Below are 22,269 nucleotides of genomic sequence, written 5' to 3' on the forward strand. Positions count from 1 at the left end.
TTATTAACTCCTTCAAAAAAGTGAAGCAGATTTGTGAATGTTGGGAATTATTAGAAAAGGAATGATGAATAAAACGGAAAATGTCATAATGCCTCTGTATCGCTCCATGGTGAGACCGCACCTTGAATACTGTGTACAATTCTGGTTGCCGCATCTCAAAAAAGATATAATTGCGATGGAGAAGGTACAGAGAAGGGCTACCAAAATGATAAGGGGAATGGAACAACTCCCCTATGAGGAAAGACTAAAGAGGTTAGGACTTTTCAGCTTGGAGAAGAGACGACTGAGGGGGGATATGATAGAGGTGTTTAAAATCATGAGAGGTCTAGAACGGGTAGATGTGAATCGGTTATTTACTCTTTCGGATAGTAGAAAGACTAGGGGACACTCCATGAAGTTAGCATGGGGCACATTTAAAACTAATCGGAGAAAGTTCTTTTTTACTCAACGCACAATTAAACTCTGGAATTTGTTGCCAGAGGATGTGGGTAGTGCAGTTAGTATAGCTGTGTTTAAAAAAGGATTGGATAAGTTCTTGGAGGAGAAGTCCATTACCTGCTATTAAGTTCACTTAGAGAATAGCCACTGCCATTAGCAATGGTTACATGGAATAGACTTAGTTTTTGGGTACTTGCCAGGTTCTTATGGCCTGGATTGGCCACTGTTGGAAACAGGATGCTGGGCTTGATGGACCCTTGGTCTGACCCAGTATGGCATTTTCTTATGTTCTTATGTTCTTATGTGAAGCAAGACTTGCCCTGGGTAAAGCCATGCTGACTTTGTTCCATTAAACCATGTCTTTCTATATGTTCTGTAATTTTGATGTTTAGAACAATTTCCACTATTTTTCCTGGCACTGAAGTCAGGCTAACCGGTCTGTAGTTTCCCGGATCGCCCCTGGAGCCCTTTTTAAATATTGGGGTTACATTTGCTATCCTCCAGTCTTCAGGTACAATGGATGATTTTAATGATAGGTTACAAATTTTTACTAATAGGTCTGAAATTTCATTTTTTAGTTCCTTCAGAACTCTGGGGTGTATACCATCCGGTCCAGGTGATTTACTACTCTTCAGTTTGTCAATCAGGCCTACCATATCTTCTAGGTTCACCGTGATTTGATTCAGTCCATCTGAATCATTACCCATGAAAACCTTCTCCATTACGGGTACCTCCCCAACATCCTCTTCTGTAAACACCAAAGCAATCATTTAATCTTTCCGCGATGGCCTTATCTTCTCTAAGTGCCCCTTTAACCCTTCAATCATCTAACAGTCCAACTGACTCCCTCACAGGCTTTCTGCTTCGGATATACTTTAAAAAGTTTTGACTGTGAGTTTTTGCCTCTACAGCCAACTTCTTTTCAAATTCTCTCTTAGCCTGTTTTATCAATGTCTTACATTTAACTTGCCAACGTTTATGCTTTATCCTATTTTCTTCTGTTGGATCCTTCTTCCAATTTTTGAATGAAGATCTTTTGGCTAAAATAGCTTCTTTCACCTCCCCTTTTAACCATGCCGGTAATCGTTTTGCCTTCTTTCCACCTTTCTTAATGTGTGGAATACATCTGGACTGTGCTTCTAGAATGGTATTTTTTAACAATGACCACGCCTCTTGGACATTTTTTACTTTTGTAGCTGCTCCTTTCAGTTTTTTTCTAACAATTTTTCTCATTTTATCAAAGTTTCCCTTTTGAAAGTTTAGCACGAGAGCCTTGGATTTGCACACTGTTCCTCTTCCAGTCATTAAATCAAATTTGATCATATTATGATCACTATTGCCAAGTGGCCCCACCACCGTTACCTCTCTCACCAAGTCCTGTGCTCCACTGAGAATTAGATCTAAAATTGCTCCCTCTCTCGTCGGTTCCTGAACCAATTGCTCCATAAAGCTATCATTTATTCCATCCAGGAACGTTCTCTCTCTAGCGTGTCCCGATGATACATTTACCCAGTCAATATTGGGGTAATTGAAGTCTAACAATATCAAGGTGGAACAAAATGAAATTTATTAATGATAGCCTAAGAAGGTTTCAGCAAGCCTGACGTTGTGTGACTTATTTAAGACACCAACCGGTCTTTTCAATCATTCACCTTCTATATATTTTATTAAATTCAAAAATATTTTTTGTTGAAGTTTTCTACTTTTACTTAAAACAGTCCTCCATCAATGAAAAATAGACTCTTAACCAATTTGCTTTTCATATGACAGCCCAACACAGCCAGTGTTTCACTCTTAATCTTCTTCAGGAGCATATGAGAAAACATGCAGATAAGAGTCTTTCTCCCATTTATTAAGACATAACGTCTTAGCAAATGTAAGAGTCTCTCTCCTACAAGCATGAAAAATAAAATATCTTTAGAATATTATCAAATAGAAGATGAATGTACTTATCTTTAGAATGATCAAGCTACCCGTTTATCAGGACATAGCATCTCAGCAATTACAATCGGAACAAGGAGGAGGAATTGAAGCCGAGTCTCGCGTCTCTTTAAATGTTCAACAGTTTTCTGACATCATTAATTACATGAAATATTCATGACGTATCCTCTACGTAGTCCTATCAATCCCGATAGTCAGTGGTACAAAACAATAGTGAATGAAATTTATTGTATGTTCATTCAGCCGAGAAATGAATGTAAATCTAGTTGTGTATTAAGTCCCAAAGGTGTTACAGTATTTAAACGAAAAATCCAACGCTGTTCAGATTGTAGCAAAAGCCGTTCTCGATCTCCACCACGCCAGTGTAAAGGAACATGATCGATTGCACAGAAAGATAAATCAGAAAATGAATGTCTAAATTCTATACAATGTGTCACAAGGGGCTCATCTTCTCTTTTATTGTTGATATTAGATCGATGTTCGATCATTCTTGTCTTTAATATCCGCTTGGTCTTTCTGATGTAAAGGAGCTGACAAGGGCATTAGATAAACAATCATGGAAGAAATACAAGTTGTATTGTATCTCAAAAAGATTTTATATCCAGAGTTAACAATGAGACAATGTTGAATGGTCATTGATGACTCGCAAAATGAACAATTCTGACATGGTTGATGTGAACCGATGGAATTTTCAGACTGTGTAGGATCAATGGAACTATCAGACTTCACCAAAACATTCTTCAGATTAGTGGCCCGAGAAAAAGTGATACGGGGTGGTATTTTAAAGACATCATGTAGCTGAAGAACATGCCAATTCTTTAAAATGGAGCGATGAATTTCCTGAACAAATGAAGAAAAGGGAAGAACACAAGTATGACGTGAATCAACATCTGTAGACCGAGGCAAAAAAAGCCATTCACATTGGCAATATTTAGCTCGATGGTAGGCTTTACGAATGCACTTCTGAGGGTATCCACGGGCCAAAAACCGTTCTTGTAAGATTTTAGATTGATATTCAAAGTCTGCTGTGGTTGGGCATAAACGTCTTGCTCTAATAAATTGACTCACTGGCAAGTTTGTCTTCAAATTTTTAGGGTGGGCACTAGTGTCATGTAAATATGTATTTGAACTCACAGCTTTGCGAAAAAATGACGTCACAAACTTCCCTTCGACCAAAGTAATCCGTATAGCCAAAAAAGTGATGGAACTCGATTCAATGTTGGCAGTAAACTTCAAATGTGTGTTACATGAATTTAACCAGAGCACAAATGCTTTGAAAGTATCTTGATCACCTCTCCACAAAATAAAAACGTCATCAATATAACGTTTCCATGTTATAAGAAATTCTTGAAAGGGGTGGTGAGTTAGCCATTGTGATTCAAAAAAATCCATCTATAAATTTGACAAATCGGGGGCCATCGTGGCCCCCATGGCAGTACCACATATCTGCTGGAAAAATTGATGATCATAAGCAAAAAAAAATTTCTTTAAAGCTACTGTCAACAGTTGTGATAAAAAATCTCTTGGAATCCGGTGTGGTCTCGGGCGTTTTTCAAAAAATATCTCTGCGATGCTTATGGCTTCATCTTGAGGAATTAAATTAATTAATTAATTAATTAATTAATTAAATTTCATTTGTTCCACCTTGATACTGTTAGATTTTGGTTGTGGTGGTTAACTGACGACTTTGTGTTAATGGTAATTGAAGTCTCCCATTATTACTGCACTACCAATTTGGTTAGCTTCCCTAATTTCTCTTAGCATTTCATTATCCATCTCACCACCTTGACCAGGTGGACGGTAGTATACCCCTATCACTATAGTCTTCCCCGACACACAAGGGATTTCTACCCATAAAGATTCAATTTTGTATTTAGTCTCATGCAGGATGTTTATCCTGTTGGACTCTATGCCATCCCGGACATAAAGCGCCACACCTCCTCCTGAGTTCTCCTCTCTGTCATTGCGATATAATTTGTACCCCAGTATAGCACTGTCCCATTGGTTATCCTCTTTCCACCATGTCTCTGAGATGCCAATTAAGTCTATGTCATCATTCACTGCTATACATTCTAATTATCCCATCTTACTTCTTAGACTTCTGGCATTAGCATACAAACATTTCAAAGTTTGTTTTTTGTTTGTATTTTCATTCTGCTTTTTAATTGATAGGGATAAGTTAGAATTTTTTAGTTCAGGTGAGTTTTTAGTTACAGGCACTTGGACTACTTTTCTAATTATTGGAACCTCACTGTCGGGATGCCCTAATTCTAATGCATCATTAGTATCCTTTGAAGATACCTCTCTCCGAATCATGCGCTGCTGAGCGACTTTCCCCTTTGTTCTAGTTTAAAAGCTGCTCTATTTAAAGGTTAGCGCCAGCAGTCTGGTTCCACCCTGGTTAAGGTGGAGCCCATCCCTTCGGAAGAGACTCCCCCTTCCCCAAAAGGTTCCCCAGTTCCTAACAAAACTGAATCCCTCTTCCTTGCACCATCGTCTCATCCACGCATTGAGACTCCGGAGCTCTGCCTGCCTCTGGTGACCTGCGCGTGGAACAGGGAGCATTTCAGAGAATGCTACCCTGGAGGTTCTGGATTTAAGCTTTCTACCTAAGAGCCTAAATTTGGCTTCCAGAACTTCCCTCCCACATTTTCCTATGTCATTGGTGCCCACAAGTACCACGACAGCCGGCTCCTTCCCAGCACTGTCTAAAATCCTATCTAGGTGACGCGTGAGGTCCGCCACCTTCGCACCAGGTAGGCATGTTACCAGGCAATCCTCACACCCACCAGCCACCCAGCTATCTATATTCCTAATAATTTAATTGAATCACCAACTATGACGGCCGACCTAACCCTTCCCTCCTGGGCAGTAGGCCTTGGGGAGATATCCTCAGTGCGAAAGGACAATGCATCACCTGGAGAGCAGGTCCTTGCTACAGGATCCTTTCCTGCTGTATCTGGTTGGTGCTCTCCCATCATGAGACCTTCTTCCTCAAAGGCAGCACCAGGGCTGCTAGTCTGAAGTTGGGACTTGACTACTATGTCCCTGAAGGTCTCATCTATATACCTCTCTGTCTGCCTCAGCTCCTCCAGGTCTGCCACTCTAGCCTCCAGAGATCGGACTCATTCTCTGAGAGCCAGGAGCTCTTTGCATCACATGCACATGTACAACTTCTCACCGGTGGGTAAAAAAATCATACATGTGACACTCGATGCAAAAGACTGGAAAGCCCCCCTCTTGCTGCTGGACTGCTGCCTTTATCTCAATTTTGATCAGCTCCTAGTTAAGTTTTAGGTTGCTATGGGAGTAGGAATGTGTCTAACTTCCTTTAAATGTATTAGTGAATTCACTATGTGTCTGGTAGTGGCCTACCATGGTCTGCTCGAATTCTCAATAAAGTTTTTGTTGATGCTTTTTTTTTTTTTTTTGTGAAAGTGGCACCTGCCTATAATTTAAGGGATGAACTAGGGGTGGGTGGGCGAGGGGTGGGAAGGTTGGGAAATACAGTCTAAGTTCAGTTAGTCAGCCTGAGTGACTCACTTCTCTCTTGATTAACTAATGTTGGTCCCTATTCAAACCCAATCACACTACCTCAACACCTTTCCAAGGTGAGTCACTGAGCTGAACTATTCAACTTTTTTACTTAGTTATACACTGCTCCTAGCCTATTTCTAGCTTCTGGCTACTTTTTGGGTTGGTATTTTCTTTTGTGGTTTTTTTTTTTTTTCAATACAAACAACATTCAGTTAGTATTAAATACAAACACTCAGTTCTTTAAAAGTCTAAATTTCATGGGTCTTGAGGCTTCGGCACCCTTCCCAAGATTAGGAACCCTAGAGGCAGGGGAGTGTAGAAAAATGCTCTTGCTTTGGGGGCACCACCATTTGGTGTGCCCTGTCCTATGACACTGAAAGCACCTCTCCTCATTGGTGGAATAATGTAGAGATTACTTACCTGATAATCTCGTTTTCCTTAGTGTATGCAGATGGATTCAAAACAAATGGGTATAGTGTGCTCGTGCTAGCAGTTGGAGACGGATCTGATGTCAGCACGGGGTACATATACCCCCGCAGGAAGTGCAGCAACTCAGTAATCTTCCTTGCAAAAGCTTTATGGATATATGTGTGACTGACCGATCGATTAAATGAACATGATTACCATGACCGATTGATGGTAGCTGGAGACCGCCAGTGTTCTCAACCGGAAGGTGTCGACACCCAGTAGGGTGGATGCCCTATATAAGAAAACATGGCTTACCGTGAGTCGGTGAATCCCCATGTATACTGGCAGCCGGGCGGGATGCTGAGTCCATCTGCATACACTAAGAAAACCGAGATTATCAGGTAAGTAATCTCTACATTTCCTAGTGTGTAGCAGATGGACTCAAAACAAATGGGATGTACAAAAGCTACTCCCGGACTGGGTGGGAGGCTGCCCGAGGTCCGTTTAGGATTGCCCTCGCAAATGCTGTGTCCTCCCTGGCCTGGACGTCCAGATGGTAGAATCTGGAGAAGGTATGGAGGGAGGACCACGTTGCCGCTTTACATATTTCTGCCGGCGACAGCATCCTAGTTTCCGCCCAGGAGGCCGCCTGCGCTCTGGTAGAGTGCGCCTTGACCCGTAGAGGTGGTGGTTTTCCCGCTTCTACGTAGGCCGCCTTGATAACTTCTTTGATCCAGCGGGCAATGGTTGCCCGTGAGGCCACTTCCCCTTGCTTCTTCCCGTTGTGAAGGACGAACAGGCGGTCCGTCTTTCGTACTGCTTCTGACATTTCCAGGTATCTGGACAGCAGCCTCTCGATGTCGAGATGGCGCAGTATTCGACCTTCTTCCGACTTCTTCAAACCTTCCGTGGTTGGCAAGGATATGGTTTGGTTGAGGTGGAAGTGTGAGACTACTTTGGGTAAGAAGGAAGGAACCGGCAGCTGAAACGGGACCTGAGACCTGCCTGGGAGCCAGAGCGTCCATCTAACCTCACTCCTCTGTGGTTCCTGTGACGTTGCTGGGAGGAACCCTAGCCCATATAATCGGCGCTACTGCGGCGGAGCAGCCGCAGCTGAAACGGGACCTGAGACCTGCCTGGGAGCCAGAGCGTCCATCTAACCTCACTCCTCTGTGGTTCCTGTGATGTTGCTGGGAGGAACCCTAGCCCATATAATCGGCGCTACTGCGGCGGAGCAGCCGCAGCTGAAACGGGACCTGGGACCTGAGACCTGCCTGGGAGCCAGAGCGTCCATCTAACCTCACTCCTCTGTGGTTCCTGTGACGTTGCTGGGAGGAACCCTAGCCCATATAATCGGCGCTACTGCGGCGGAGCAGCCGCAGCTGAAACGGGACCTGAGACCTGCCTGGGAGCCAGAGCGTCCATCTAACCTCACTCCTCTGTGGTTCCTGTGACGTTGCTGGGAGGAACCCTAGCCCATATAATCGGCGCTACTGCGACGCACCGCAGACGCCGGCGCGCCTAAGGGGCGCGCATGGCTTTGTCCAGCTTAGTCCGGAGTTAGGCCAGAGATTCTCAGTCTCCTTCAGCTGCCACGGAGTACAAGTTGGTGAGTAAAAATATACGTGGAAATAATATCTCCCTTGATATAATACCTAAATAATATGCCTCACACAAAAAGGAAAGGAAAGGTTAGGGGAGAACCTCCAACTCCCACAACCAATGTTCCTACCCAGTATTCAATTGGGAAATTTTTTCCACGAATTGGTGCAGAGACTCCGGGAGCGATACCAGCAAATGGTGCATGTGGAGAGCAATCACATTCACCCTTGGAGTTTAACATCTCGCTGAGTCCCGGAGAACACGTGACTCCCTTACCCCCGAGCCTAGCACAACCTCCAATTTTAGAAGTTAGTAACAGACCGATGAGTTCAGGTGAAATCCTTCTCTTTGGAGGAAATGCGGAGATGGAAGGTGCAAGGCCAAAAATTACAGGGAACACCGAGGGAAGAGAGGGTTCCCCTGTAACTTCAACACCGTTGGGACATGGGGGGAGGTCAGAGACCTTGGATAGGAAGAAGGCTCTCAGTCCTCAAGGAACAGTGAAATTATTCGATAACTCTTTTGGACTACAGACGCAGCCTATAACGCTGGAAGCTATTTGGACAACATTAACTGATTTAAAATCGATTATCCTAACATTGAATTCAACAGTGACCGGGATGCAAAACCAGATACTTGCAGTAGAACCACAAGTATTACATCAAGAAAAAAGAACTGCTGGTTTGGAAAATAAGGTTAACCACCTTGAAAAAGTTCAGACGAGTCTGATTCAGGGAAGTATGATGAATACTAGGAACATTGAAAGTATTGAAAACCAAATGAGATATAAAAACCTAAGGGGCGGATTTTCAGAGCCCTGCTCGCGTAAATCCGCCCAAAACCGGGCGGATTTACGCGAGCAGGGCCCTGCGCGCCGGGAAGCCTATTTTACATAGGCCTCCCGGCGCGCGCAGAGCCCCGGGACTCGCGTAAGTCCCGGGGTTCTCGGGGGGGGGCGTGTGGGGGGCGTGTCGGGGGGCGGGCCCGGTCGTCGCGGCGTTCCGGGGGCGTGTCGGCAGCGTTTTGGGGGCGGGTACGGGGGCGTGGCTACGGCCCGGGGGCGTGGCCGCGCCCTCCGTACCCGCCCCCAGGTCGCGGCCCGGCGCGCAGCAGGCCCGCTGGCGCGCGGGGATTTACGTCTCCCTCCGGGAGGCGTAAATCCCCCGACAACGGTAAGGGGGGGGTGTAGACAGGGCCGGGTGGGTGGGTTAGGTAGGGGAAGGGAGGGTAAGGTGAGGGGAGGGCAAAGGAAAGTTCCCTCCGAGGCCGCTCCGATTTCGGAGCGGCCTTGGAGGGAACGGGGGGAGGCAGCGCGGCTCGGCGCGCGCAGGCTATACAAAATCGATAGCCTTGCGCGCGCCGATCCAGGATTTTAGTGGATACGCGCGGCTCCGCGCGTATCTACTAAAATCCAGCGTACTTTTGCTTGAGTCTGATGCGCAAGCAAAAGTAGGCTGATCGCGCTTCTTTTAAAATCTACCCCTAAGGGTTCTGAATTTCCCAAGTGTGAAATTAATTTCTCCACATGAGCAATATAAGAAATACTTAATGGATAACTTAATGCTGACTGTTAATGATATACCAGCCATTGAAAAAATTGTTTTCATATCCTTGGGGAAAAAAAAGAGTGAAATTAGCCAACAGATCCCACAGCAAAATGAAATGAGTGATTTAACCATGTTCCTGGAACAATCTATGTCTGAACAGGTGGAATTTAGAGGTACACTGTGTGTAAAATTTTTAAACAATGTGGATAGAGATAAGATACTTAAGTTATCGTTGAAGAATAAGGATAAGTTGTATTTGGGTCAAAAGACTTGGACCATTTCCTGACATAACTAGAGTAACCCAAATCCGCAGAAAAATTTTTCTTCAAATGGTTCAGGAAGTAAAGTCTTTAGGGGCACAATGCACAATATACTATCCCAGCAAATGCGTAGTAAAAATCCAGCAGGAAAGGTTCGTGTTTTTTGAACCAAATGAGTTAAGAAATTTTCTTGATGCCAGATTACCTGTCACTGAATCCTAGTCCGAGTTATTATAAATGAAGCACCAAAGATTTCTTGCATTTAAAATTACCTGTTTTTTGCTCTTATATTTTTGCCAACTTTACTCTTATTTCCTTATAACAGGGTAGGATACCTAAATTTTGCTTTGAGTTTATATGTTTTGGATTTATATATAGTATATTGAAAAATGTACTATTGACGATTCGACATATTTCTCTTCTAAACTGATTATTGCACCTATTGTATGACAAGCGGATATTGCTGTCTATTGTTTTAAAAATTGAATAAATAAACAATTTAAAAAAAAAAAAAAAAGGAAGGAAGGAACCGTGCTAAGATGGATAGCCTCTGGAGTGATTCTGAGAAACGGATCACGGCAGGACAGCGCTTGTAGCTCTGAGATGCGGCGTGCTGAGCATACGGCCAGCAGGAACACCATCTTCAAGGTTAACAAATGGAGGGACAGGCCTCGAAGGGGTCTGAAGGCGAGTCCCGCTAGAAATTCCAAAATTAGGTTGAGGTTCCACTGGGGCACTGGCCACTTCAGTGGCGGGTGAATGTGTTTGACTCCTTTCAGGAAACGTGAAACGTCTGGGTGTGTGGCAATGCTGTTGCTGTCACTCCTGGGACCGTAGCAGGATAGCGCTGCCACCTGAACCTTGATGGAATTGAGGGACAGACCCTTCTGAAGTCCATCTTGCAGGAAATCCAAAATGATAGGGATTTTAGCGGCATGTGGATTGGTGCTGTGAGTGTCGCACCAGGCTTCAAATACTCTCCAGATCCTTATATATGTTAGTGATGTGGAGAACTTGCGTGCTCGGAGGAGTGTATCTATTACTGGCCCCGAGTATCCCCTTTTCTTCAGTCTAGCCCTCTCAATGGCCAGACCGTAAGAGAGAATTGAGCTGGATCCTCGTGGAGGATGGGACCTTGCCGCAGCAGGTCCCTGTGTGGAGGCAGGGGTAGTGGATTCCCTGCCAGCAGTCTTCTCATGCCTGTGTACCAGGGTCTTCATGGCCAGTCCGGGGCCACTAGAAGAACTAGGCCTCTGTGCCGCTGAATCTTGTGTATAATGGCGCCCAGCAGGGGCCATGGAGGAAAAGCATATAGCAGGATCCCCTGAGGCCATGGCTGTACCAGAGCGCCCATCCCGTGGGAGAGAGCATCTCGTCTGCGACTGAAGTATCTGGGTACTTGAGCGTTGGACCTGTCCGCTAGTAGGTCCATGCCCGGAGTCCCCCACTGATCCACAATCATCTGGAAAGCTGTGGGCGACAGCTGCCATTCCCCCGGGTTTAGGCTTTCTCTGCTGAGGAAGTCTGCCGTGGTGTTGTCCTTCCCGGTGATGTGGATGGCGGAGATGTCCTGGAGATTCGCCTCCACCCAAGCCATCAGGGGGGTTATTTCTAAGGATACCTGTCGGCTTCTGGTTCCGCTCTGTCGGTTGATGTATGCCACCGTGGTGGCGTTGTCCGACATCACTCTGATCGCCCTGTTTCGAAGTCTGTGGGCAAATCGCAGGCAGGCTAGCCTGACTGCCCGTGCCTCTAGTCGGTTGATGTTCCACCCCGACTCTTCTTTGTTCCACCGCCCTTGGGCGGTTAGTTCCTCGCAGTGTGCTCCCCATCCGTTCAGGCTGGCATCTGTAGTGAGCAGGGTCCAGGTTGGGGAGGACATTTTTGACCCCCGGCTCATGTGGCCGGACTGCAACCACCACGGTAGCTGATTCCGCACTCTGGCTGGTAGAGGTAGGTGTATGGTGTAGTTCTGTGATCGTGGGCTCCACCAAGATAGGAGGGCGCGTTGTAATGGTCTCATATGAGCCCGTGCCCATGGTACCATCTCCAGAGTGGATGCCATGAGGCCGAGGACCTGTAGGTAATCCCAAGCTCTGGGCCGGGTGGCGCTCAGCAGGGCCTGCAGACGATTCCAGAATTTTGATCTCCTCTTGGAGGTCAGGCTGACCTTGTCTTCCTGGGTGTCGAATCAGACTCCTAGGTATTCCAGCGACTGGGAAGGCTGTAGGGAACTCTTGTTTGTGTTGACTACCCATCCTAGGCTTTCCAGAAGAGATATAAATCTGTTGGTTGCCTGGTGGCTCTCCTCCGGTGACTTTGCCCTGATCAGCCAATCGTCCAGGTAGGGATGGACGAGAATTCCTTCCTTCCTGAGTGACGCCGCCACTACTACTATGACCTTGGTAAAGGTCCGCTGCACGGTGGCTAACCCGAAAGGTAAAGCTCGGAACTGGAAGTGTTGGCTCAGGACTTTGAAGCGTAAGTAGCGCTGGTGATCCTGATGGATTGGGATATGCAAGTAGGCTTCTGACAGGTCCAGGGATGTGAGAAACTCCCCTGGCTGTATTGCACTTTTGACTGACCGCAGAGTTTCCATGCAAAAGCTGGGTACCCGTAGGTGTCGGTTGACTGACTTGAGGTCCAGGACGGGCCTGAAAGTGCCCTCTTTCTTGGGTACTATGAAATAAATGGAATAATGCCCAGAATTTATCTCCCATGCAGGCACTGGGATTATGGCGTTTAGGGACAGGAGCCTCTGCAAGGTAGCTTCCAGTGCCGCCCTCTTGAGGGGTGGACAAAGATTCTACAAACTTGTCCGGAGGGAGCCGAAGAAAGTCCAGGTAATACCCTTCTCGGATGATGGCGAGGACCCACTGGTCCGAGGTAATCTCGACCCACCTGCGGTAGAATAGGGTTAGCCTACCCCCTATGGCTTCTTCCCCCAGATGGGTCGGCTGATTCTCATTGTGGGGTGCGGCCGGGGCCCGAACCAGAGCCGGTTCTCCTCTTGTTGTGCTTGGTCCAAAAGGACTGGTTCCTGGTCTGAGAACGAGGTGCTTGGTAGCGAGCCCTGTAAGGGTGGAAGCGCTGAGAGCTTCTACCTCTGGATGGCCTAGGAAAATGGCGCTGGCTCCTCCTTGACCTGTTTTCTAGTAGACGGGGTAATGGAGGGGCGCCCCATTTATTAACCAGTTTCTCGAGGTCGCTGCCGAACAGGAGGGATCCCTTAAAGGGCATTCTTGTGAGGCGTGTCTTGGAGGAGGAGTCGGCCGACCAATTTTGTAGCCAGAGCTGTCTATTGCTGCCACTGAGGATGACACTCCCTTGGCTGCCGTACGGACTAGGTCGGAGGCTGCGTCAGTGAGGAACGAGAGAGCTGATTCCATTTCTTCTCCCGGGGGTTGTTCCTAGCTTGAGATAAACAGGAACGCGTCACCACGGTGCAGCAGGTCGCAATTCGTAGGGACATGGCTGCCACCTCAAAGGTTTGTTTCAGAATGGCGTCCATGCGCCGATCATGTACATCCTTGAGGGCCACCCCCCCCCCTCCTCCTCCACCGAAATGGTGGTGCACTTCAGAATTGCGCAAACTATGGCGTCTACCTTAGGGCACGCCAGCAGCTCCTTGGTTGCCGGGTCCAGGGGGTACATGCCAGACAAGCCCCGACCCCCTTTAAATGAGGCCTCCGGCGCATTCCATTCCAGATCGATTAGCTGTTGTGCTGCTTGTAGGAGGGGAAAATGGTGAGCCGTTTGGCGCAGGCCCTCTAGCAGAGGGTTCATTCTAGGTTCCCCTGGGGTGCCTTGGCCCAGGATAGCCAGCTCCGACAGGCATTGAGAGACCAGGTCTGGGAGATCCTCTTTAAGAAAGAAGCGTCTCATGGTTCGATACGGTTCTATCCCCGAAGGAAGCTCTCCCTCCTCGGGGGGCTTGCCCTCTTCCTCAGAACAATCTGAATCCCCATAAGTGGGGCTTCCGGGTGGCGAGTGGCCATGCCTAGGTCTTGAGGGTCCAGGGGCGGGGGTCCTCCAGTACGTATGGGTCTATTCGGGGATCAGACTGCATCTTGACAAAGGCATGAATACCCTTGAATAATTCCACCCAGGAGAGCGAAGCAGGTTCTAGCCTTAGGGGCACCAGGTCTCTCGGGTTCCCTGGCTGCTCACCGCTGCCTGCTAGGTCTGGGGTGTTCCCTGAGGAACTGGCAAGTACGCTGGGCTGGGACCGGCCCTGGCCTGGAACTCCCAGGACCTCCTCACATTGGGCCCATAGGGAGTCTGCTTCCTCGCTCTGTATGGCTCTGAGGTTGCGTGCTGAGCAGAGGCCTAGAGCTCTTATGCCTGATTCTGGAGGTGCCGGCTCTGCGGCCGCATGGGCTCTCCTACGCTCCATCTCGTCTGTTATTTCTATGCGGTGCGCTCCCAGCCGGAGTATGCGCCTTGTAATATGCGCGAAAGATGTGCACCTACTAATGTGCGCCTATCAACGTGCGCCTAGCAACGTGGGCTTAGCAGCATGCGCCTATCAATGTGCGCTTAGCAGCGTACGCCTATCAGCGTGCGCTTAGCAACGTGTGCCCATCAACGTGCGCTTAGCAACGTGTGCCCATCAACGTGTCTTCAATGTGCGCCACTATCAATATGCGCCCAATTATTTTCAGGCGCCCGTCGCCTGTGCGCTCAGTCTGGCCTGAGCGCTAAAGCGAGGCGACGAACCAGGGAACTGGTGACGGCGAGCAGGCAGGTAAAATGGTGACCTCCTTGGTGGGCTACCACATAGGCAGACCCCGCAAATCCTCACTTCCTCGGAGACCCACAAGTAAAGATGTACGCCTTACCTTGTCTTCGGCACTTCCCGGCTGCAACCCGGGCGGTCTCCGGCTGCGGGGGGAGAGGGTGATTACTGTCACCGCCGCGCTCGAGGAAGTGCACCCGCTGCCTCTAGGCTGCGCCCGAACTCGTCTCGCTCGGGGGCCAAGTCCGCACCGGGACCGAGGCTGCCTCTGTGCCGCGCCCGAGTCCTTCTCACTCGGGGGCTAGGTCCCTGCCGCGAATCGGCCACCGGACCAAGGCTCTTACCTCCGAGGGACCATGGAAATCACCTCGGGAAACTCAACTGGGGGAGGGACTCTTCTATAAATTTAGTCATTAGACTTTGGAAAAATGCTCAGCGAGCGTGAGGTAGCTCCAAACTGCTTTGGAGACGGAAAGTACTGAGTTGCTGCACTTCCTGCGGGGGTATATGTACCCCGTGCTGACGTCAGATCTGTCTCCAACTGCTAGCACGAGCACACTATACCCATTTGTTTTGAGTCCATCTGCTACACGCTAGGAAATATACCTTTAAGTGTGGTCCAGGTAATAAATCTGGAACATCCCCTTATCCCCAGCTGTCATTCAGGCAACCAGATAATCCAGTGTCTGAAGGGCTTGAGGTGCCACAACTCTGCCGTCCTGTGCCACAGGGGAATCACAGAAATTTCCTAGATGATCTCCTCCAGGGCACTTAGGGGTGGCCGCAAAATATCATCTGGATGGTAGGGTGATACATTTTACAATATCACTCTCTATCCTGGTCCCTTCAGGTGTATTAAACTTTGCAGTGTGCCCCAATTCTAATATCTTCTCTCAGTACCTTTTTAACTGCTGTTGTTATAGCGAAGAGCATCATAGCCTCCCTATTTGCCTTTGTGCCCTCAAGTATTCCTTTGGGACCTACCACAGCAGAGGCATATTGATAGATATTATAGTCCAGCAGCATATGACTTGAAAGCACATACTGCCTGCCCATGCCCCTATTGCCATGTAGGTTCTTCCTTTGTTGGTGTGTTTAGTCAAATGTTTACTTTTATTAGTGACTTTTTGGGTCCCTTTTTCTTCTCTAAGTGGAGATGTGGTACCTCCCCCTGCCATGCCACTCACTTCTGATTGAATGTTGCTTACATGGAGTGAGGCTTTCCGCCATGTCTCCTCTACTGATCCGAAGCTCTCGATGCCTACGGGTCCAGGGTCTGCTCCAAAACAGAATATTTGATTGGGGCCTAAAGAAACACCAGGCAGTTGAATGGTGGAAAGGATGTCAGTCAGAGGCCTTTCGATTGTCACAGGGACTGGACACCTCTGTTTATACCTCATCAGGTGGTTTATATGAACTTAAAATTGGAGAGGGAACTGAAGAGTTTCCCTCTACAGCCTGTATAGCATCAGTTGCTGTTGATGGCTCTGCCAAGGATGGAATGAAGGGAGAAAGGTTTGGGGACATGTGACATAACTCAGCAGAGGTACCCACCCCTTCCCCCTCTTCTTCCACTTTGATGATGACTCTGGAGCACCTAGGATTGTAGCAGCCACCTGGGTCTCTTCTTGTATTGTTTGGGTTCCTGTTACCACATTCCTTCTAGTATTAGATAGTGGACTGTTGGCGGCTGTGCACTGCAGGGGTAGGGGAGGGGGTTTACATATTGGGAAATAATGTGATTACATACCGGTATCTCGCTGTTTTGGTTCTACATATTGATCTATGCTTTCGTTTAAGCGATGTTTAATTTCATGAGTATGTTATGTTTCTAGTTTCTATATGTATCACTCAATAAACAATTTGAACATAAAACTAAAAAAAAAAAAAGTAAGTAACAGGAGAATATAGGTTGTTATGGGCTGTTCCTGGCCTTGTCCTGTGCTCAAACCCTAGCTAGCAATGCTGAGTTGTAGGAAAGTAACAGGATACTCAAGTATTATGGGATGTTCCTGGTTTTGTGCTGTCTAGAAACTTCAACTAGTTAGATAGTAACGAGACTTCAGGTACTTATGTAGTAAAAATAAAACAGTCATTACTATGATGTAAAGAGTTTCAAGGTTGCATTTGTGAATACACAGCATTATAAATCCCAGTTATTATTTTGTTAGAAAATAGTAACATAATTCTATATATGTTCCCATCAAACCATAGTTTATGATATATTAAACAAGAGAGCTGCTAATTGTGTAATCCATGCTGGAAGCTTTGGGGAAGGCAACAAACAATGGAACCAAGAGTGGCAACATTTGGATCTTGTATGCATAGGGTGCGTAGATGATGTTCACCACAAAGTTGTTGTTGGTTGTGGTGGGTGTCAGTGAAGTGGGATAATGATGGCAGTAATACAGGTATTAGACAAAGTGGTGGGTGGGCCATAGGTGGAAGTGAAACCAAATTAAACTAAAAATAGCAGTTAGATTTAGTGGGATGGGTTAACAATGGTAATAGATTGGACTGTAGAAGTAGCAAAACTGGTAGACTTTGGTTGTAGCAGTTAGATTTGGGATGGCAGCAGTGGGGATAGTGAGGGTGGGTGCCACATTAGTGATAGAAATTGTGGTTAGAGGTGTTTATGGGGATAGCTTGTGGTGGAAGTGGAAGAGAAGTTGGCATGCGTGGGAGTGTAAGAGAGGTTGGAGGCATGGCTAGGGGTGGTGGTGCTTGGAATGGAAATGGGAGTGTTGACTTGTGAGGCTATGGCATTGGTGACTAGGGTGGCCATGGAGGCAGTAGTGAAATTGGGGGAGGAGGCAGGAATGTCATTGTTAGTATTTGTTGAGGAAGCAGTGAAGGTAGGAGTTGTCGTGGAGGCACCAGTGGAAATGGGGTTGAATATAGAGGTATTAGTAGCCGTGGAGGCACCAGTGGAAATGGGATTGAATATAGAGGTATTAGTAGCCATGGAAGCACCAGTGGAAATGGGGTTGAAGGTAGGGGTATTAGTAGCCATGGAGGCACCAGTGGAAATGGGGTTGAAGGTAGGGGTATTAGTAGCCATGGAGGCACCAGTGGAAATGGGGTTGAAGGTAGGGGTATTAGTAGCCATAGAGGCACCAGTGGAAATGGGGTTGAAGTTAGGGGTATTAGTAGCCATGGGGACACCAGTGGAAATGGGGTTGAAGGAAGGCATATTAGTAGCCATGGAGGCACCAGTGGAAATGGGGTTAAAGATAGGGGTATTAGTAGCCATAGAGGCACCAGTGGAAATGGGGTTGAAGTTAGGGGTATTAGTAACCATGGGGGCACCAGTGGAAATGGGGTTGAAGGAAGGCATATTAGTAGCCATGGGGGCACCAGTGGAAATGGGAGTGAAGGTAGGTGTATCAGTGGCTCTGAAGGCACCAGTGGAACTGAGGGTCAAGTCAGGGGTGTTACTAGGCATGGAGGCACCAATAGAATTGAGGGTGAAGGCAGGATTGTCAGAGGCCATCGTGGTACCAATATAGCTGGGGGTGAACTTAGGCTTGTCAGTGGCCTTTGTGGTACCAGTGGAATTGGGGATAAATGTAGGGATATTAGTATCTGTGGAGGCACCAGTAGAGCTGGAAGTGATGTAAAGAGTGTCATTGGCTTTGATTGCACTAACAGCAGTAGGGGTATATATGATGGCAGATGGGGTGTATGTTGTAGTGTCATCACTGGCAATGGTAACATCAGAGGTAGGGGACTCCTCCTCAGATGTCTCCTCCAGCATTAATGGCTCCCCAGCTTCATCTGTCTCTGCTTCTATCCAGCCCAGAAAGTTGGAAAGCAGAGTGTAGATGCCAGGAGTCTTCTTGCCACAGCCTTGGCCCCAGCTAAGTATCCCCACCTGATGCCAGAGATCATTCTTCCAGCTCCTGCACACCAGGGGCCCACCATTGTCACCCTGTGGGGAGAGGGAAAGGAATCATCAGCACTCTGTAAAATAAAGCCACTACTTACTGATCTTATTCCCACAGATATGAGGAAGTCTACTCCTCTCCTACAACAGGAGAAAAAGACTGGGAAATGTTCCTTTCTAAATTAGACCATTCAAGACTCCTTGCCATATTTATTTATTTTATTTATTCAGTTTTATATACCGATGTTTGGTATTTACCTTCACAATGGTTATATAATCAATAAATAGAAAGAAAATACAATCATAATAATAATATTAATTAAAAATAGTTAAACAGATAAAAGGAATAAAAGTAATACATTTAAATTAAGAAATAACAAGAACTATAAAATAGATAAAATAATGAATAATCAATTCATTAATAGATTAAATTAGATTAAATAGCATTGAAATAAAATAGAATAAGAAAGTAAAATTACTGGCTGAAATCTGTTTCATACACTTGTTCAAAAAGCCATGTTTTCAATGCATTTTAAAAAAATTTCAAATCCTTCTGGAGCCTGAGCTCAACAGGTACGGTGTTCTACAATTTTGGTCCAGCTAATGAAACAGTTCTTTCTCTGACAGATATAAGTTTAGCAGATGCAACAGACTGAATAGTAAGGAGACCTTTATTATCTGAACCCAAGTTTCGTTGTGGAGTATGAATACGAATAACTGTGTTCATCCAATATATACATATATGAAATTTATTGTTAACATGTCCAGAGACAGAAGCACCAGAACAGTGCAAGGACTGGAGAAAATATGCAAGAGCTGAGCCACTCACACATGGACCATTTCCCCATGTTTTATATGGGCACCTTGAGGTATCTCTGTTACTTTAGCTATCACATATACAGTATATGAAGAATCAGTTTATGTGATTATTACACACACATACTGGGACTACGATATGGTTTCATATCACACAAAGGATAAGTAGAAGAAGCACGAAGACCTGAGTTTTGCAGTTCAAAAACACGGACTTTGATGAAATGGGGAAGTACCTGGAGGAAGCACTAACAGGCTGAGAGAACAAGAGAGATGTGGATCAACAGTGGACCAAACTAAAAGGAGCAATTATCAAGGCAACTAATCTATATGTTAGAAAAGTAAAGAAAAGCAAAAGAAAAATGAAACCAATATGGTTCTCAAAGGAGGTGGCTGACAAAATAAAAGATAAAAGAACAGCGTTCAAGAAATATAAAAGATCCCAAAGGGAGGAGCACAAAGAAGAATATCAGGTACAACTGAGGGAGATGAAGAAAGTAATCAAGATGGCAAAAAGCAAAGCGGAAGAAAGGATTGCCAAAGAGGTAAAGAGAGGTGACAAAACATTTTTCAGATACATCAGTGAAAGGAGAAAGGTTCAAAGTGGTATAGTGAAATTGAAAGGTGAAAAGGATCAATGTGTAGAGAGAGACAAAGAAATGGCAGAAATACTAAACAAATACTTCAGTTCGGTGTTCACTAAAGAGGACCCAGCAGAAGGACCATCGCTAGTTAAAAAGAAACTGGAGGGGAGCGGAGTGGATGTAACTCTGTTTACAGTGGAGAATGTGTGGGAAGAGCTGGGAAAACTGAAAGTGGACAAAGCCATGGGGCCTGTTGAGGTTCATCCCAGGATACTGAGGGAGCTCAGAGATGTGCTGGAGGGTCCGCTGCATGACCTGTTCAATAGATCACTAGAAACGGGAGTGGTGCAGAGTGATTGGAGAAGAGCAGTGGTGGTCCCACTTCACAAGAGTGGGAGCAGAGAGGAGGCTGGAAACTACAGGCTGGTTAGCCTCACCTCAGTGGTGGGAAAAGTGATGGAGTCACTGCTGAAAGAAAGAATAGTGAAAGTCTGAAGAATTGCTGGACCTGAGGCAGCATGGATTCCCCAGGGGAAGATCCTGTCAGACTAATCTGATTGACTTTTTCGACTGGGTGACTAGGGAATTGGATCAAGGAAGAGCGCTCGATGCCATCTACTTGGATTTCAGCAAGGCTTTTGATACGGTCCCGCACAGGAGGCTGGTGAATAAAATGAGAAGCTTAGGAGTGAGTGCCAAGGTGGTGGCCTGGATCGCAAACTGGTTGACGGACAGACAACAATGTGTGATGATAAATGGAACTTACTCTGAAGAGAGAGAGCAGTGTTAAGCGGAGTGCCGCAAGGATCGGTGTTGGGACTGGTCCTGTTCAATATCTATGTGAGCAACATAGCAGACGAGATAGAAGGTAAGGTTTGTCTGTTGTGGATGACACTAAGATCTGCAACAGAGTGGACACGCTGGAAGAAGTGGAGAGAATGAGATGGGATTTAAGGAAACTGGAAGAGTGGTCGAAGATATGGCAGCTGAGATTCAATGACAAGAAGTGCAGAGTCATGCATATGGGGTGTGTAAATCCGAAAGAACTGTATTCATTGGGGAGTGAAGGGCTGAAGTGCACAGAGCAGGAGAGAGACATAGGAGTGATTGTGTCTAACGATCTGAAGTCGGCGAAACAATGTGACAAGGCAATAGCTAAAGCCAGAAGAATGCTGGGCTGCTTAGAGAGAGGAAAATCGAGTAAGAAAAGGGAAGCGATTATCCCCTTGTACAAGTCCTTGGTGAGGCCTCACCTGGAGTACTGTGCTCAGTTCTGTCTCTGTCCAAAGGGACAGAGACAAGATGGAGGCGGTCCAAAGAAGGACGACCAAAAAGGTGGATGGTCTCCATCAAATGACTTATGAGGAGAGGTTGAAGAATCTAAATACATACATCCTGGAGGAAAGGAGGAGCAGGGGTGATATGATACAGACTTTCAGATATTTGAAAGGATTTAATGATCCAAAGATAATGATAAACCTTTTCCTTTGGAATAAAAATCTGCAGAACCATAGGTCACAATTTAAAACTTCAGGGAGGAAGACTCAGAACCAATGTCAGAAAGTATTTCTTCAAGGAGAGGGTGGTGGATGCCTGGAATGCCCTTCCGGAGGAAGTGGTGAAGACTAAAACTGTGAAGGATTTCAAAGGGGCGTGGGATAAACACTGTGGATCCATAAAGTCTAGAGGATGTGAATGAAGAGTGGGTGGCTCGCGGGAATGATGGCTACTACCTGGAGATAATACCCTTAATTCAATAAAAATACACATGGTTAATGCGACTCCAACATTGCTCTAAGCTTCAACAGCAAGAGGTAATATGAAAAAAAGGATTTGCATTCACAAAGCGGGGAGTAGCTTGCTTGTTACGGCGGTTACTACCCCAAACCAAATAAGCCTGATACTTCACTTTCAATGCATATCCAGCATAGCTCTCTGCTTCAGTGGCAGGGGGATGAAGAAAAGTGGATCTATATTACAGACAACAACCAACAAGGTCTGAATTACATAGTCTGAGTAAACAAATAAGCATGGGTGTAGCTTGCTTATTGCGATGGTTACTACCCCTAACTAATTAAGCTAGATATTTCACTTGATGCAGTTCCAACACTGCTCTCTACATTAATGGCGGGGGTGGAAGGGAAATAGAACCAAAAGGTTACTAAGGGCCAAGAGTAACATAAGTACGAGAGAGAAAAAAAACAAAAAAAAGTGCGAAAGCTTGCTGGGCAGACTGGATGGGCCGTTTGGTCTTCTTCTGCAGTTATTTCTATGTTTCTTAGTAAACAATTTGGTAAAAGATGCGACTCTTGGAGCATTTACCCAGGATGGAAAGATGAGGACTGCTGAACAGTTTATGATTGGATCGTTAGGAAAGTAGATAGCTGGGTAATTGGTGAGGGTGAGGATCATTTGGTAATTTGCCTGGCTGGTGTGAAAGTAATGGATCTCCCTTGACCTGGTCAGACTAAGGGTCCATCGAGTCCATCATCCTGTTTCTAAAAGTGGCAAATCT

At 46.2% G+C, this 22,269-nt stretch overlaps 1 protein-coding gene across 1 annotated transcript in view; it reads right to left on the minus strand.

The window, feature by feature from the left end:
* Window positions 1-16,627: 16,627 nt before the first annotated feature.
* LOC115078661 (mucin-5AC-like) overlaps window positions 16,628-22,269 on the minus strand; it is a 272,470-nt gene continuing 266,828 nt past the window's right edge. Inside the window, exon 5 of the mRNA XM_029581615.1 lies at window positions 16,628-18,402. Within this exon, the coding sequence (XP_029437475.1) occupies window positions 17,095-18,402 (1,308 nt within the window). The 3' untranslated portion in view covers window positions 16,628-17,094. The remainder of the gene's footprint in view (window positions 18,403-22,269) is intronic.

Source organism: Rhinatrema bivittatum, chromosome 16 (assembly GCF_901001135.1).
Source record: "Rhinatrema bivittatum chromosome 16, aRhiBiv1.1, whole genome shotgun sequence".
In the NCBI taxonomy this organism is placed as follows: domain Eukaryota; kingdom Metazoa; phylum Chordata; class Amphibia; order Gymnophiona; family Rhinatrematidae; genus Rhinatrema; species Rhinatrema bivittatum.